This window comes from Prinia subflava, chromosome 15 (genome assembly GCF_021018805.1).
Source record: "Prinia subflava isolate CZ2003 ecotype Zambia chromosome 15, Cam_Psub_1.2, whole genome shotgun sequence".
NCBI classification, from domain to species: Eukaryota; Metazoa; Chordata; class Aves; order Passeriformes; family Cisticolidae; genus Prinia; species Prinia subflava.
In genome coordinates this window covers 13,338,979-13,356,928 of record NC_086261.1, presented here as the reverse complement: position 1 = coordinate 13,356,928, position 17,950 = coordinate 13,338,979, and the positions used below count along the sequence as shown (strand labels likewise).

Genomic DNA, 17,950 nt, shown 5'->3' with positions numbered 1-17,950 from the left:
ATGTTAATGACTGGTTAAATTTGGTAAGTATGTCCTTTATAAAAACTACAGGAGGCACTTTGAAATTTTCAGAAAATCAAAATAAATTATGATAATTGTCTCTTCTGGCCACAGCACCTGCAAATTTGTAGTGTTCAGAAGAACATTGTATCCCAGGCCTCTAGAGGTTTTCTGAGGCTGACACAAAGCTCCGAATCCACAGGTAATGCAGAACACCTGCCCTTCCCATTGTTGCGAAACTCAGACAAACCCAGGTAGTCTCAAGTGCCCTTGTTAGTCTGGAGTGCACACCAGTGAGACAGGTAGCTTTTAATTTGAGGATCAAACATAAAGAACTCAATAGCAGCCTTGCTTGGTGCCAATTTACTTGTGATCTGATGGAACCAATCTGAACCCAACAAGCTCCCAGAGATAACAGTGTGTCAATTTTCCATTTCAAAGGCAGCATGATAACTGAAAGCTCACAGATGTATCACATGGAAATCAAACTTGCAGCAAGCAGCAAACTTTCTGATAAAGGCCTAAGCCTAATTCTATTGAAGTCAATGACAAACCCCAGCGGATTTCAATAGAAGTTGAGTGAGGCTCAAGGTGAGAAACAACTCTGAGAACAGTTAAAATCAACTCAATTCCCAGTTAGGACAGAAAATATGTGAGAGGATTTTTTTTTTTGTGGGCAGTGCCTGAGTTGAGAATTCAAAGAGTGAGTTGCAAGGATCTGTGACACAGAGCATTTTAAAGGACCCTTGCAGAATCTGACAGGGTTTGGCAAAGTCAGCATGTCCCCAGTTAGCCTGGTATTACCATGCCCAGTGAGAACTTAATGGAACCTGACAGCAGGTACCCTCTTTATTTAGCCCCAAGCAATCTCCAGACTGCCAACAGAAGCTGCAGCCAAACTGTTGTACTGGAGTATGAACACACAGTGGCTGATGAAGGAATAAATAAAATGAGTGGGCAGAGCAGGGGCAACAACTTTGCCTCTTTTTTCTAAGCAAGTGTTGTAAGGACTGCAAAATGGACAACGCCACGTCTATGGCATGGCCAGTGCAAGACATGAGAGAGGCAGGGAGCTGATACACATCTGCCTCTGCGTGTCTCTGACACTGACTGCTGCCAGAATGGGATTCAGTCTCAGGTCAACCAGAGCGGCTACTCTGTATTTCCATGTACCAGCTGCAAAAAAACACTCAAAATATCTGTACACCAGTTCTCTGCTACAGGAGCAATCTCCAAGCAGCATTGTCATTCACACAGGCAGAAATTGAGCAATTTCTCTAAGGAGCTTCTGTTTTTCAGAGTGCAAAGGAAATGGACGGGAGACATGTTTGGTGTTCCTAATCATAAGTGACGTTTTATAGAGTTCTGCTTCTGTAAAGACTTCTGTGGTAGAAGAGAAAGAAGCAAAGAAAAAAATCTCCAATTTCTTGTTAAAGAAAGGTAAGGAGAAGGCTCCAGAATAATACTCACTCCTTTGTCTCCATTACAGATCAGGGTAAGACAAAAATGAAAAGACTTTCAAAGATTATGCTACGCAGTCAGGATTTAAACTCAGAACTTCTGAATACAACCCCAGTGCCTGAGCCACACATTCATTTTCTTCTCTGTATTCCCCCACAATCTTAGGCCATGTGGCCACTGTTGGTGAAATGAAAAACAGGTGCAGATCCATGAACAGATGGGAGACCAGCCCTGGCTGATCTCTGGAGGATAATACAACTTTGTTTTCCAGCAAAGAGGATTCCAAAGAACCACAGAGGCAGCACCCCTGCCCTAAAACTAAAGCTGCTCTGTCTCACACTAAATGTTATCTCCACCAGCCCAGCAAGTGGGAGTTTTGAGGAATGGTCTGTTGTCTATCAGCAAAGGACACTGCCTCACTGACCTCTTGGATTTGCAATATTGACATCTCTGTTTTTCAGGCATGCCTACAAAGATTGTAGAAGACTAATTGCAATTCCATTCTTAGCAGTAACTGCAGCCAGTGTTTCTAAGTTGCTGGAACACGAAATTTCTTCCCTTGAGTAGACATCTTTGGAATGTCTAACTCTCAAAAAATGCCATTAGCCATATGCAGCGTCTTTCTCTGGGAAAATCACTACTGGTACGGGATAAATCTCCAGGTAAAGCAAATAATATATTTCTTCTGGATCTGTAAGGAGAGATCTACTATTCATTTCTAGTTCATGGGGAGCTGGTGGTTTATTCCTCACTAAGTGGTTAAACAAAGGACTTGGACTGCTTTCTTCATGGGGGAGCGATGGTAGGTTACTAAGAGGGCAATAGCCTGGGCCTAAGCACAGGATGGAGAGCAAAGTATTCCCTGCCTTGTGTGACCCACAGTTACTGTCTCTGCAAGACACATTTCCCCTCCCTGTGACACCTGACACAGCCAGGAGTGTCAGAGAAGGCAGGACAGTCCACACTTTGCACAGAGCACAAACCAAGAGGAAAGGACCTGCCAGAGAACAGGGGGTGTTTCTTGCAATCATAGAATAATTTGGATGGGACAGGACCTTGAAGTCCAACCCTCCCAGCTGTGAGACATCTTCATCTAGATAAGGTTGCTCCGTGTCCCATCCAACCTGACCTTGAAGATTCCCAGGGATGGAGCATCTATCACCTCTCTGAGCAACCTGTTCCAGTGTTTAACCACCCTCAATGTAAAAAAACTCTTGCTCATATCTAATCTGAATCTACCCTCTTTTAGTTTAAAACCTTCCCCTTGTCCTATCACAACAGGTCCTACAAGCGTTTCAGCTTAGATACTACTGGGTCCAGCCTTCTTATTGTTTTTTGGTTTTATTTTGTACAAAAACACTCCCATGGTGCTGTGTCAGAGAAATTATTTGTGCTTGCTAAAGCTGCTTTTATAGCAAAAATGCCTGTCCACTTGGGCCAAGACATTTGAAGACAACCTGTTTCCTTAGACTCTGTTTGGGGCACAAAACCTGATTTGAAAAAGTAGGCCAAAACCACACTGCTGACATGGGTGTATTCTGCTCAGCTGTAAATCAAATTCATTGGGAAAATCTATCTTGTCCAAGTGTTAGTCAGGTTTTGAAGGGAAGCATTCTCCACTGGTGACACAAACAGAATTAAACAAAAGACCACCCAGGACACTGGGAATTTCAAACTTCTTGGCCTCAGTTTCTCAGATTTGTTCTTCTCAGATTCATGTGTGCTCTTTGAGACAGAAAAGAGCATTTCCTTCATTTTGAACCAGTATTTGTCTTCCAATGAAACATTCGTGAAAGCAGCTGGTCCCAGAGGTGGGATGTTCCAAAATCCCATTTTGGAGCCAAGTATGTATGTTATGGAGTCAGTCATGACACCACTTTATAGAGAACAGACAATGAGTTTTGGATCTTGTGAGTACCTTTTCTCACTGCAAATAAGTTCCCCCATTCTTTGGAAACATCTCAGCCTGTATTGGAAACAGAGGATGTAATTTATTTTTATCTCCTTCCCTGTCAAACTGGCCAACTGCCACAGGGCTCTGCTTTCCGAGGTAGCAGGAGGCAGGAGAATCACAATGAAGAACCATTCATTTCAGTGGCTCCTCCTCTGTTTTCTTATCTTTTTTTGAGGCTACCTACTGTGCTGTCTTATCACTCTTTCTAATCCTGCAAAACTTCTCTGCAACTTGACCCCTCTGCAGGAAGAGCTGACCTGCTTAGACCTCTGTGCTTCTCCGCTGCTGCTCCCATCCCCACAGCGCGCGTTGCTCCTTCCTTGTTACTGTCGGGCTCTTTTTCCTGCCTCTCTCAGCCCTCACTCCTCTCTTCCCTAGCTCATTACACTGCCTTACATTTATTTCCTAGCTGAATGTACATACAGCTGCGGCCTCCTTGGGCTATGCGCAATTCCTCACTGTCCAGCCTGCCCTTTGATGTCTGCTGAAGAGGGATACATCTTCTTTTCCATCTCTTCACATGTGCCTATTAATTACTCTCTTCAGAGGAACTGTTTACTGACTATCACTCTGTTTACAGTTGAATACAGCTAAACATTTGTTCTTCACAGTCCCCTCTTCTACACCACCCACCCAGTTTCTTCTCAATTGTTACGAGATAGATGTCTCCAAATCTATGTAGAAGGGCACAGATACAATGTACTTATATTCCACACCCAGCCTCCCTCTCTAAAATACTGGGTTTGCTTCACTTGTGGGCAAGCAGGGAAGCTTGCAAGAAGCTGCATTGGTGTTTTTGTCTTCAGGCCTCTAACAGAAAAGATGCAGTGAAGCTTCTGCTGCACAGATTTCCTCCTTGGGTGCTGTAGAAAACCCAGAAAGATCTGCAAGTATCAGACTTATGACCTGGGAAGAAATAATACAAACCCAGTATGAGGTACAGAAGTGTGCCCACTGAAATGAGAAGGGTTATACTATGCATAAACTGTGCATATGTATTTGTGAGATCGAGGGACCATGGGCAGAGGGAATTTTAATAGGCTAGGGAGGAAAAAATGCTCAAGCAAATGTGCAGAAGAGAAGAATTGTATGGTTGAAGTGTAGCAGTTCAGATCTAAGATGAAAATTCCTTCAGATTTCCTCCTTATTCCATATGGAATATTACTAGATAATATGAAATAAATTAAAGACAAATGTGGGATAAATTATGTTTTTTTCCAATGAACAGATTATTATCAATCTTTGAATCACAGAATGGTTTTGTTGGAAGGGACTCCAACCTCCCTGCTATGGACAGGGACACCTTCCACCAGAGCAGGTGGCTCAGAGGCCCATCCAGCCTGGCCTAGAACACTTCCATGGATGGGGCATCCACAGTTTCTCTGGGCAACCTGTGCCAGTGTCACACCACCCTCACAGGGAAGAATTTCTTCCTTATATCTGATCTAAACCTGCTCTCTATTGGTTTAAACCCATTACCCCTTGTCTCATGACTCCAAGTCCTTGAAAATGTCCCTCTGCAGCTCTCCTGGAGCCCCTTTAGGCACTGGAAGGTGCTGCAAGGTCTCCCCAGAGCCTTCTCCAGGCTGCACAGCCCCAGCTCTCTCAGCCTGCCTGCACTGGAGGGCTGCTCCAGCCCTTGCTCTCTGTGGAAGAGCAGCTGCTGCTTCCCCTGATCGAGGCCTGGAAGGAACAGAATCTTTACACTTGCTTACAGCCCATGGTTTGAGACCAAATCTCCTGCAACAGAAATCAGGGACGGGGTGAGGCAGGGAAGGGCCAAGGAAGGAAGTTCAGGAAGGCCTGTGGAAGTAGGCATAGCCAGCTCAGTTTACAGAGCCTTCCAGCTGAAACGTCAAGGGGCACAGCAACATGGGAATGAGCCTGTGTGTGGTTATTTTTCATCAGTTACCCCAGACAGGAAAAGCAGCCACACCAGAAAAACAGACGGCAAAGCCTGACGTGTCAGTTTTGGTGTCATTCACACTCCTTTCCCTGATACTCCTGTAAATGCAGAATCTGCATTTATATCCAAAACACTTTTTAATGAGCGCTTTATTGACACATTCGTTCTACTTCTGTGTAACAGGATAATGACGAACAGCTGGCTGCAGATAATGACAGGCACTAATTTATATTGGGTTACTACCTTCAGATTCTCTAGGCTGTTACCTTTTTTGCTTTTAAATTTTAGCATTCTTGCCCTGTGTTGTAGTTGCATTTTCTGATGCTCACATTTACTATTCTTGTGTGCTAGGAAAGGAAAAAGCTTTATGTTTAATTACACTTTCAGCTATTAATTAGGCACATAAACAAATTAAATGTACATTTAATTAAATGTTACCCATTTAAACGGGTAAACTGGAAGCGGAGTTCATCAACTTTAAAACCAATATTGTGTGCATTTATCTTAATTAGTCAGGTAGTGTTAGGGATTAATGAACTTTAACTGTTATATTCATAATCAGATGCATTAGCATTTGTGTGTTTGTAGCACACGGAAGATGAGTTCAGATGGGAGCTCTCTCTGCTGTGGATTGTACAAACAGAGCAGGAGGTGCCTCTGCAGGACTTTCTTTGTCACCTTGAAAAGGAAATACTGATACTCTCTTTAGCTTTTGCAGGTGTGAACTGAACATTCAAAACATCACCCAAAACTTCCCCCTACCTTATCATTTCATATTTACACCCAGGAGATTTCCCTTCCACAGAGGGGCTAATTTGTTCTTGAGGAATGGATTCTCATTCTGGCACATCCAGGTTCTCATCATGAGCAAATAAAGCTCATGAGGAAATGTTAAGCCCACAAATGTCCTAAAGAACTCAGCTGATTGTGAAAGCAGTTATTTCAGCAGTCAGAGAAATCATCTGGGAGCAGTGTGGAGCACCTGACCTGGCTGTGCAGCAAACAATTGGCTATGTGCTGTCTTCCCAGCAAACTCACAACTAGGGCTGGTGGTTAGTTCTGCTTCTGGGATAAACTAATGCTTCTGAGCATGTCTGCTCATTTATTCCTGCTGGGAAGGAAAATGTGGTGCCATAACTCCTCAGGTATTTCATTCTATAGATGAGTTTATAATTTCAATTTTGGAGAATTTATTTTTGTAATTGATACACATTCATTCAAGTTCATGAAATTTCTTTATTTGTGTTGGACCATCACAAGTATTTCTTTTTCCTTTCTGCATCATGGATAGACAGACTTCATACAATGTTGTGTCAGAACTTCCATGAGCGTAAGGAACCACTTAACTTACTGGTATATAAAGAAGTAATCCAGCAAACTGGTAAATCAGCCTGTTCTGACATTTCCAAGTCACTTCTTTTGACTTCAAGATGCAGTGAAAAAGCATCAGCACAAAAATAAAGTAGAGCAAAAAATCCACATTACTGAGTTATCAAGACACTGCTGTGTCCATTTTGTACAAGAGTTTGATTCCATGTACTTTGAGTGATTTCCTCCTGGATTCTTTTTAGGAGCTGAAATGGAGAATTTTCCAAAACAAATAAAAGCTGGTATGGTATTCAGTGCTTTGATGGAAAGAAATTGCTCCAGCTTTAGGATTTGCATTTTGTATGCTTTTCTGAAATCTAGGACTAGCAGAGCTCTACATCTAACACAGACTGAACTTTGAGTTGTATTTTAAGTTATTTTCTCATCCGTTCAATCACAGTCAGCAGCCGTTGCTGCTTGGGCTGATATAGGTTACATTTAACTCCTTTTGTCTCTATATGTTTAGGTGATACTATCAAAACAACAGTGGATCTTTCCTGAAAATGAAACAGCCTTGGTATTCCTGTTTTTCTAGTTCACCTGAAATAAGCAGAATTCCAAGTATTTAGTCCAGCCACTGACTTTCTAACAGATCTGCCCTCCAGGACCAGTTGCAGTCACTATTTTGGGAAAGATTTTTATTCAGCTGGTATCGTTTTGTGTAAGATTTAAAAAAAAGAAAAAACCGCCACGTTCTATTTAACAGATGTTATTAATTGCATAAAACATTTTAAAAGTCAGGATTAGGAGAGAATTGAAAGGGATTCTGTTTACAGCCCAGACAATTTGCTGTTTCGGAGCCTGGTCTGGACAGTTTCTGACTGACACAGACAACCTGAGGTGACTGCGGTGAGCAGCTGAAGCGCTGAACGTGCACACGCAGTGCCTGTGGCAGCAGTGGAGCAGTGTTTGCATCTTAACCAGGAAATAAACTCTCCCTGCTTTGCCAAGGCATCCAGGCTGACAGGGATTAACTTCAGTAAAACAAATGAAGGTTAAACAGTACAAAACCACCCCCAAATGGTGCCTGACCTGTGTGCTCTGCGGCAGTGCAGACCTGAGGGGAGGAGCGGGAAGGATTGCAGCAGTCTCCTCCTCGCACCCTCCTCCCCAGCCTGGGAGACTTTCCCTCCTTGCGCGGGGCAGAGGAGCAGCAGGGAGGGGCTGGGCCCTGCCCCAGGGACTGCCCTCCCCGCACTCCGGGGCTGGGATCCCCGGGGCAGGGAGCCACAGCCCCGGGCAGGAGCAGCCAGTGCCAGCCTGCTCCTTCCTCCCTGCCGGAGCCCCGCGTTTGATGCACTGCCAGGCTTTGAAGTGCTTTAAAGTTTCTTCCTTTTACAGGACATTTTAGGGTCCACAGGCGAGGGCTCTTAGGATGCAGACGTGTTACAAACAAACAGCAAACTTCAGCACCCACTTGTAATACAAATTTTGGTTGTCTTCTATAGATGGTTCCATTTTACTTTTGGTCTGCCATGATTTCCACATGCTGGGGGAAAATGTTTAATTCTTGGGGAAATGTTAATTAATGAAGGATCCAGAATCTTTTTAGCAGCAACTAATCAGTAGCTGGAGGAAAAAAAAGATGAAGTCCATTTTAAGCCTTTCTCAATGATTTAGATTTACAAGAGAGCTTTTCTACCATATTCCAGATGCTAATTCTAGAAGAACTGTATTTAACAAAGGTATCCCAAGATGCTTCTCTCACACAGAGATCAAATGGATAAAAAAGATGGACTAGTGATCAGAATGTTTGTGTGAACAGGACAGCAGAAGTGTGGTAAAAGACAAAGACACACAAATGAACATTTTTACTCTCTCTGGAAGAAGTGACGAACTTGTGAGTCTGATTCAGAAAAGGGAAGAGGAGTACTGATGGATGTTGAAAGGCTGGATTGGGAACTATCACTGGAGTAAGGTTCAGACAGGGAGTGTGTGCCGGGGAAGGCACTGGACACTGCCAGGCAGCCTGGCACGGCTGGCTCTGAGCTGCTGCTGGGCCAGGCCGTGGCAGGGCTCTGTGCCTGTGCCATCCACCGTGCCTGGATGTGCGCTGGGGCCGGAGCTCAGTGCCAGCCCAGCTGTTCTGGCGTTACCGGGGTCAGGCTCGGGGGGTGCTGAGCACAGCAGCTGGGCTGACACCCCCATGCAAACATCAGCACTGCACACACAGAGCTGCATCTGCCTCTGTCTTTGAGGTGCCTGAACTGCAGAGCCTCCCCCCCTATTTCCACAAAACCCACACAGATCAGTTCAGAAGTAACTTGGCACTGAACTCCCCTGCACAAGGGGGCTCAGATCTCAGCCCCTGATCTAACCTGTCCTCGGGACAGGCAAAGGGCAGGAGGGAGCTGTACGAGGCTGTGCCTGGGCATCAGCTGCTCCTGGGTTCTGTCTGCCTGTGCAATCCCCTTTCTGCTGTGCAGCAGCAAACGCAGCTCAGGCACTGCTGCTCCTCGGGCACTGCGCATTTCTGGCCTGGCCTCACACTTCTTGTGCCTGCAGCGTGCTCTGCTCCTTGAGAATGTGTCAGGCTTAGCTCCGGTAAAGGCAGGAGAGAGTTTTGCCACTTGTTTTTCAAGCAACACGTTGCCTATGAGGAGAGAGAAATGTAAAAAACTCACTGATTTACCATGTTAAAAAAAGATGGCACATTTATTGCTACATAAATGTTATATACATAGTGTTTTCTGTTACATTGACAGAAATTTTTTGAACTTCTTGCTGCTGGTTGGAAAGGTTTATCAGCAATACCTTGAAATTTGACACAGGGTACAAATCTGCAATAAACCAACAATGGAAACTGGAGAACAAGATGAGAAGCAATTCATCTCGGACAATTAGCTCTTACAATACTCCATAGGTACTACACGGTATGCTAGAACCCTACTATGGTCTTACAATGCTATTGTAAATTTCTGATATTAATGAACAGGTTATGGTAAATAACCCTACATTTTTACTACCTAATATAGTAAAATAAAGTAAGAAACTTTTTACTGAAAACTTTTTTTGATTTCAAAAATCTAGAAAGAGTAATATTTAGAATTCAAGAAATTTTCTTACAAGATTATTGTATAAAAGACTAGCTACAGTGAAAAATAAGCCAAATGTTTTTTTCTTTCTATTTTATGAAGGAAAGCTTCTGGGCATACTGCAAAGTCTAATATAGCCAAAAAGACAACAAGCTTAGAAGGAAAAAGGCCAGGCAGTGGCACGTGATCACTTTCACACGTCATAAGCAACAAATTCTGTTTAGCTGATAAACACTGAAATGAAGAACAAGGCCACAGATATAATCAGGTGTTATCTGATGATATATGCAAAATAAAGTAATAGAAATGAGTCCACTAATTCCACAAACTGTTTTGTTAGGAACCATCCAAAACATGAGCTTAAATGCATTAGTTTATTTTATCAATCCATCTTTTGTTCTTTCAAATTAAATGACTTCATAAAAATTATAGTTTTGTTCCTGTTTTGCGTGTGAACCAATTGCCAGTGATGAAAGATGCACTATAGAAACAATAGCTCAGACAACCTTGGCTTAGGAAATTTCCTCCCATGGTCATTGCAGTGGAAGACAGTTTCCATGGAAGTTCAAAGGGATTTTAACCATTTCAACACATCTGTGACAAAGGAATACTTATGGACACTATTCTGGTGGAGAAACATTTAAAGGTTTAATGCTAATATGGCTTGGGACAGGGTATTTGCATTTGATTCACACTATTTTTTCTCCACTGACAAGCCATACAACATGACATGATAGTTAACGTGTACAGGAAGGAAAAACTGGTGACCATTGCTCTTTAGATCCCATTACGTAATAAGCCCACCTTGCTGGCGGTTATATCATCACACTACCTGCCACGGTGAATTCAGGATTTTACCATTCACCAAAGTTACAGCCTGAAAAAAATCTCCTTTGTATTTTAATGCATTTTGTGCTTACATACAGCTAACACTTTACATGTACTATATGTAGTACTTACTGCTCGGAAAACAAAGCAACTCTAACAAAGTAGATTCTCCCCACCCAATTTACACTTCACATTACAAGCTTTACTATGAAGCCTAGAAGCCTAAAAAGGTTTTGTTTATAATTAGAAAAAAAAAATGTTTGAGGAAAGTCTGAGGGAAAATAAAAATCGCTTTTTAAATCCAAAAAATGTTATGGTCACAGTATTGCTCCAGCCTGCAGCCCTCACGACGCCTCTGAGTGGGCTTGAGGCACAGAGCTCAGTGTGGAAGGGGAACTGTGACCATAACTGTTCAGATTACCAGAGATCAAAAATAACATAAAAAAAGCTATACCAAGGAATAGTTTCCTATTGCATGGAAAACACTAGTCATATGGCAAAAGGAGAGGAAAGGACAACAAAAGACTTTTCCCTTCCTTTTTTAAGACACTAATAGGTATGCTGGGAATGCTACGGGTCGACGGTTGTCACTGCTTTGTTCTCTGAATGTGAACAGCTTTAGTAAATGCTGGCATTCAGTTGAAATTTTATCAGCTTTTAACATGTTAACTTTTCCCTTTATATGTAGACCTTAACAGTTCCATAACAATAAATAAAATTTGTAGTTACAATGCATTTGTCAATTCAGTTTAGGCACAAGGCAACTTCCACAATGAGTGGAGAGATCACAACAGTCTCTGATTGTGCAGAAGCGACACACTGCTTGCAACAATGATATGTTCAGAGTATCTCATGGGCTGAAATCCTGTCTGAAGATCTTGTATCTTCACTCCTGATGCAGGTGTTGACCAGTAGCTTTGATCATAAGATTGCATTTGGGTTTCTTGCTTCAAGTGTTTTCTCCTGTCAGGTTTGTGTCTTCATATAATGTTAGTTGTCTGTGTCCTTGTGAAGAAAGGTCACCTTCTGTGTATCCTACCAATAATTCTGGAATTCTAGAAAGAAATTCGGGAGAAGAAAGAGGTTATTAGGAAAAGAATAATTTAAAAACTTAGTATCAACACCAGAGACTGGATTTGGTGGCATTTTCAGTCATTTAGGTGCATAGGAAAATCACATTTGAGAGAGCCTGAAATCCCATTCCAGAGAGAGCCACCTTGAACATGATTTACTGAAGAGATTACTCTAAAGAACCTTCTGTTGGGCTTCTCTGGATGGGGGAGAAAAAGGGATCTGCACATCTCAGACCTTCAATCTGTGTCTGACTTTGTCTCCAAACCAAGCAGGGACAGTGCCAATTTCACTCCCTCCTGAGGCTGAATTGCCACATCCCTGCACAGCCTTGTCTGTCATCCTCACCCTTCAGTCAGCCCTCAAAGTTACTGCTATTACAAAAGCAACGACACCAAACTTTTGAAAGTGCTTCTTTATATTTGTATGGCAGGAAAAGACTGAGTTGGCTGTAAATCAAAAATTATCTGACAACTCCAAAGTAGCCAATTGCTCTTGTAGGAAATAAAACAATTTAAAGAAATTCAAAGCATTAAAAATTATAACATACACAACAAGAAACCTCCCAAAACATAAAATTTAATAAAGTTCTATATTAAAACAAGGGCACTGAACCCAGTTTTTATTCTTTTTGAAAATGGCAACAGTTCTACTGGAATACTCTTTTTTTTTCTTTCAAAATCAAGGTTTCCCAACTATTTAGAAAACCAACAACATAAATAAATCTAAAAGATTGATATTCCTGTAGGGCCTCCCCCTCAGTGTGTTTAAATGAGATGTTACATACTGGGCTACCTTGCAAAGCTTTTGCAAACATTACTTTTAAATTTGAACTATCTTCACCAATACAGACAGTGACTTGTGACAGTTCCCAGTCTCTGCTGGGCAAATGACAGGAGTTAGAACGAGTGGCCTTGAGCCAGAGAACAAAACTCTCTGGGATGAGGAGTCCCTGAAATTGTATCAGCACTGGGAAACAATACATGGATTTTTAAATGAACCAATGTGATATTTAGACCATTTAAAGATGTGTAATTCATCTCTATTAAGCTTGGCTTATCTAGCAAGCTGCTCACTGTTCCTCTGATGTCATGCCAAGAAGGCCACCTGAGCCAAGAGATGTAGCCATTGGCAACAAGGCATGAAAATAACGAGACTGACGACAATTTCTTGGGGTTTTATTATAAACCCAAACAAATCTGCAGCCGTCTGCTGAGAGAAGTGAAAGCACAGAGGAGTTTGGTGCTGCTGCAGCCCAGGTGTTCCCCCAGTTCAGCCAGCACGAGGCAGCGAGGCCGTCCCCACGTACCTGGCTGGTGTTCACATATGACCCATAGGGTTGGTAGTTTCACTCAGGCCAGGGTGGCTTCCTGGGTGTGCTGTTGGTGGCTCTGCCGATACGGCAGAAACTTTTTCTTCTTCCCTTCTCTTAAGGCAGGCTGCTTTAGGGTTTAGGTTTCGCTCTGTAACAGAAAAATCAGAGTTTTTAATATCCCACACGCCGACACCACGGGCAGTATCGATACAAACCCTGGAGTAAGAATAGCTCTGCAGCTTCCCCCTTCAGCTGCTGACACCCCTGTCCACCTGCAGGTGTCCAAACTGCAACAATCACCACTGCAAGTCCTGCACACAGCTCCTAAACTGGTATTAAAAAACAGAGACAAAAAGCCAAACCCAAACCCTTTCAGCAGCCCACATACACCTTCAGGAACTTTTAAAAAGCATCTCCTTCACCAGCATAAGACACTGAAGTGCTAAATGAGAACTTTCTGTAATTTACAATATAATAAAATGGAATTTATCCATTTTGTTGGTAGGCTGAAGTCTTACCAACCTTGCTGACATCACACCCTGAATGCACAGTTCCCATCAGCCTGCATCTGTGAAATCACCTTGTGCCCATCTTCGTTCAATCAAAAGACTGATGACAGTCACATACAGAAGGAGCATTATTTTTTTTCCAAACCCTAGTTCCTCTCACATTAAAGTCAATACTTTATAATAACCAGCTGTGGACCAGCTACCAACGTATTTTCATCAGTGTATTTCCACTTCCCCACTCAGCTTCAATAGATGTAGATTTGGATCTCATTTCCAAATAATGACAGTTTCTAAAAGTCAACTGTTTCTGTTCTTCAAATTGGCTTTTTGTGAATCAAATACAGAAAATGTAAATCACAGGGGTCCAAAAGACACAAAAAACATGCTATATATTCCACTGTGGAATTTAATCAATATTTTAAGGTATTTTCTAGCTGTCAGTGCATTCTGCTGTGCAGTTGGAGATGGCAGATACAATTATAACTGCAAAAGTTTGCCAAAACTGAACAGACAGCACAAGCCCTTCTCTTGCACTGCACAGGCACCCCTCTAGTAACTGCAGTTTACTGACCCCTGAGCATTTTAGCTCATCTGACAGAGACTATTTTGGATGGACTTGATAGTTCTGCTGTCACCAAAGTCATTATCAGCAGCCTCCTACTGCATTTCCTGAAGGATGAGCACTCCTAAAGAGTCTACTGGAAAAAAAACCCAAAACTGCTAACTTCCCATAATCACAGTTTTCTTTGTCTAAGTGTGGCTTGCCTTGAAGTTTTAAAGATTTAATTACATGGAAACTTTGAAAGGAAGTTAATTTACAGTGCTTTAGGAAATGGAGATAAAATCCCTGGCCTACACTGAGAGCTTAAATCTGAAATGGTTCATTTTGAATAGCCCCAATCACAAAATGAGAAGCCTCATTACCAGCAGCAAGAGGAAATTGTTTGTGCCATTCCATCAGCGCTGTGCAGGCTCCTGTGGGTGTCCCACAGAGCTCTGGCCACTCACTGCAGGGACAGGGGCACAGGGGACAAACGGAGCCAGGGCCTCTCCTGTGTGTGCCCCAGCGCCGGGCACGGAGCACAGGGAGGGAGGGAGGGAGGGGAGCTCTCCGTGCACTGTGCCTGTGCCATGGGGCCACTTCAGCCTTTAGCACACGGGAAAAACACATTTCTACCACAGACACCAGGGCTGGAGGCCCTCTGACCAAGGCAGAGTGGTTTTATTAACATGGAGCTTCCTGTGAATTATAGAGTCTGTGAGAGCAGGGAGATGGACTTGATGCTTTTTAAACACCAAAATCCATGCTTGATTAACGTCCCTCTGACTTCATAATACTCAACCTGATCTTCTAGACCACGGCAAGCATTGTCAGACCAGAACAGTGCCTGAGATCTAAGTCTGAGAGATGCTAAACTGGGTTTTACACTGTCCCCAGCTGCTGTCTCATCTGCAGAACAGTTGCTGTGTGCCTTGGAAGAGCTCTGGCTGCACACAGTGCATTTCTTTACTGACAACTGGATCAGTAAAAGTGCCTGAAAACACAGCATCTCATCCTTACTGCATGGAGCACACAAGTTTGTGTTCAGTTAGTTATTTAGTCACTTTCAATAAACTTCTTACTGTTGCTTGGATCTTCTGTGCAAAATGCAAGCAACAAATGAGAAAAAGCAAGTCAAACTGAGGTACATGAAAGTAAAACATTGCTGTCACCCAGTGACATCAGTGATTCAAAGATGTAGTGCACTGAGCAAATACAACCCCTGACATATCCACATCTGACTTTTCACCTGACACCTTCTGTCAGTGAGACCCTAAGGAAGAGATGGCTGCTAGTGAGTCCCAAAGAGCAAAACAGGGGGACACTCATGTGGGAAGTGCCACCTCCACAGAACGAGACTGCCTCTGTTGGAAAGGACTCCCAGACACCATCCAGTCTGACTCAGGGATGACCAAAAGTCAGAGCAAGGTGCCCCAGAACTTCAACAAGTCTTTGACAAAAGCAGACAGGTTAAAAGTCAACCATGGCTTCAGCAACTCACAGGAACAGAACGGCTGAAGAACCAAACACGGTTCCTAGAACCATCTCTCCTTTGGGAATGACTGGCACAAAGCAGGTTTCCCTTCTGCACCTACCAGCAGGCCTATTGTTTCTTGGAAAAACTTAAAGGAATCAGAGAAAGAATATTCATGTAAATACAGCTCTGATTCAATTAGAGTAAAAGTTTCCTCCCTCCCCAGGACATGTTTAATACAAAAACTTAAGAAAACACAAATAAATTCACTGCATTTTAATATTTCAATTATGTGGAGTTTGTCGTAAAACAGATCTCTTTTTGTTGCTAAAGCTTTCTACTACTGAACAAGTGCTTGTTACAATTTAAGGCAAGATGTATCACTGTATTAATTAATGAATTTACCATAAAAACTTTGGTGAAGAGATGACTAATTGACCAGGAAAAAGAAAGGTCAAAGTATAAACCTTATCCTTACTCTGTTCTCCCCCTTTTTCTTTTCCAAGTGATTCTTTGCTTTTTCTAAAGAACTTCAGCATCATTACAGAACAACAAACACACTTTAAGTAGCACATGCATCTGGCTGAGCAGGTTTTAAGAGCCCCACGCTGCTCCGTGGACAAAGCTGTCACAGGGCTGCCCCTGCCGAGGCCACAGGGCTGTCCCTGCCGAGGCCACAGGGCTGTCCCTGCCGAGGCCACAGGGCTGTCCCTGCCGAGGCCACTCTCTGCCACTGACCTCTCACTTGCTGCTCCAGGCTGAGGATCACGGCCACGGCCTGGTGGAGGATCAGCAGCTTCGTCTGCGGCTTCTCGCTCTTGAGGTGCAGCTGGCACATGCGGCCCAGCTCCTTGAACGCCTCGTTGATGTCTCGCACGCGCAAACGCTCCCGGGCGTTGTTGGCCATTCTCCTCTCCTTTTCTCTTTCTATTTTCTGCTCTGGGTTTAAATCCTCATCTTCGTTAGTACTGCTGCAAGAAAGCAAATGTAAAGGATATTGAACTATCACTGGTAATTCTAACAAGTGATCCTGGTGCTGATTCCAAATAGGTAAAAATAAAATAATTTCCAGCAAAGTTTTTGCTGTTTTCCAATACATCTTACACAAAAATGCATTCAATTTCATGTGCTTATTTAAGAGTTTTATTTTTGTTAAAGATCACACTGGCCAAGTTTAGAATGATTTTTTCTACTACTCAGTGTAGAGTTAAACAGCTACATTTGGAATTCTTGAACTGCCTCAAATGATATCGAGTTGCGTAGCCTTTTTTAATATAGATTCATCCCGTTTAGTCTAAAACTGTGGAAAACCTCAGTCTTTTGCTGCTTGTATGTGCAGGCAGACACTGGGCATGGCACTCTCACAAGGGAATGCACCCTTGCCACATGATTTCCCCAGCAAATCCTCTATCTTGTATTGAAATATATACAGATACTATCAACTTTTTCTCCCTTTCATCTGCCTGTTGGTGTGTGCATTGCAGTAACACTAAAGCCTTGCCATAAATTTATCAAACGTAAGGACAACGTGTACTGAGCACTATCAAAGCACAGATTCTGCAGGCTATGTCAGCAACGCACCTTGTTCTGCCTCTGGATGAGACCTTGATATCCTTCTGGGAGGACTCATCATCTGATTTCATGTCGTCTGATGAGGGGGGCTCGTGGATATTTTCATCCTTCTCCTTGTGTTCAGACTTGATTTCTGTTGGACCTATAGCCACAGACTGGCTCTGTAAGCCACCCGACAGTGCTGCAAGCAACCAGAGAGCAGAGTGAGTGTCCCAGCCCCAGAACAGCCAAACAACCTTGGCAGGTAACGGCAGCGAGGGCCGGAGCCCAGCACCGCTCTGGGAGACAACAGGAACAACTAACAGAAACAAGAAATCCTGCTAACACTGCTGCACTTGGACATGTGTCATGGGTTATAAAGCAATCACAGCTCACAGGGCAGCTTGATTGCTAACAGCTCAATCTAAGGAAAACACTGTTTAAGACAAAAGGACATTGAGGGAAGTACGGAAATTTGCACCTGATGTCTGGGCTGCAGATTTAAGGGCAGAGCTGCACTGACATCAAGGCTGGGGTTTAGGCTGAATGTGCAACACCTCCTAAATGGTGCTAGCATGCTAATATAGGAGCTGACTTCTGTTTTCTGCAGTTTACTTCTTCAGCTAAAAATGGAAGGAACTGTAAACATGGGTGTGGAATGACCTCCTTCCAGTGCCTGTGCTGAACTCTGCTCTCAGCCCACTCCACAGCTTTCCGGCCGACTGGGAAATGGCTGCAGCTCTGCACGTGGATCACGGCCCCTGAAGCTGGAGGGACACGGCTGTAATGCAGCCTCCTCTCGAAATTACGCTGGGATAATTGAGGGGTGCCCTCAGAATTGTTGCAGGAGTCCCTAGCAGGGGTTGTATATCAGACTGGATAATAATTTTTATTTTTCAACATTATCTGTGCCCCTATCCCTTGCACTGATGCCCTT

The 17,950-nt window shown here is 43.2% G+C and overlaps 1 protein-coding gene across 11 annotated transcripts in view; it reads right to left on the bottom strand.

Annotated features, from left to right (window-relative positions):
- Positions 1-9,316: 9,316 nt before the first annotated feature.
- The window catches only part of TCF12 (transcription factor 12), a 159,646-nt gene continuing 151,012 nt past the window's right edge, over positions 9,317-17,950 (bottom strand). For 8 of the 11 annotated variants that reach the window (XM_063412898.1, XM_063412894.1, XM_063412900.1 and 5 more), the window contains 4 exons: positions 17,044-17,215; positions 16,201-16,433; positions 12,933-13,086; positions 9,317-11,607 (listed from right to left, as the gene is read on the bottom strand). In XM_063412898.1, the coding sequence (XP_063268968.1) occupies positions 12,944-13,086; positions 16,201-16,433; positions 17,044-17,215 (548 nt within the window). In that variant the 3' untranslated portion in view covers positions 9,317-11,607; positions 12,933-12,943. The remainder of the gene's footprint in view (positions 11,608-12,932; positions 13,087-16,200; positions 16,434-17,043; positions 17,216-17,950) is intronic. The other 3 variants (XM_063412899.1, XM_063412901.1, XM_063412905.1) reach the window with 1 other exon arrangement.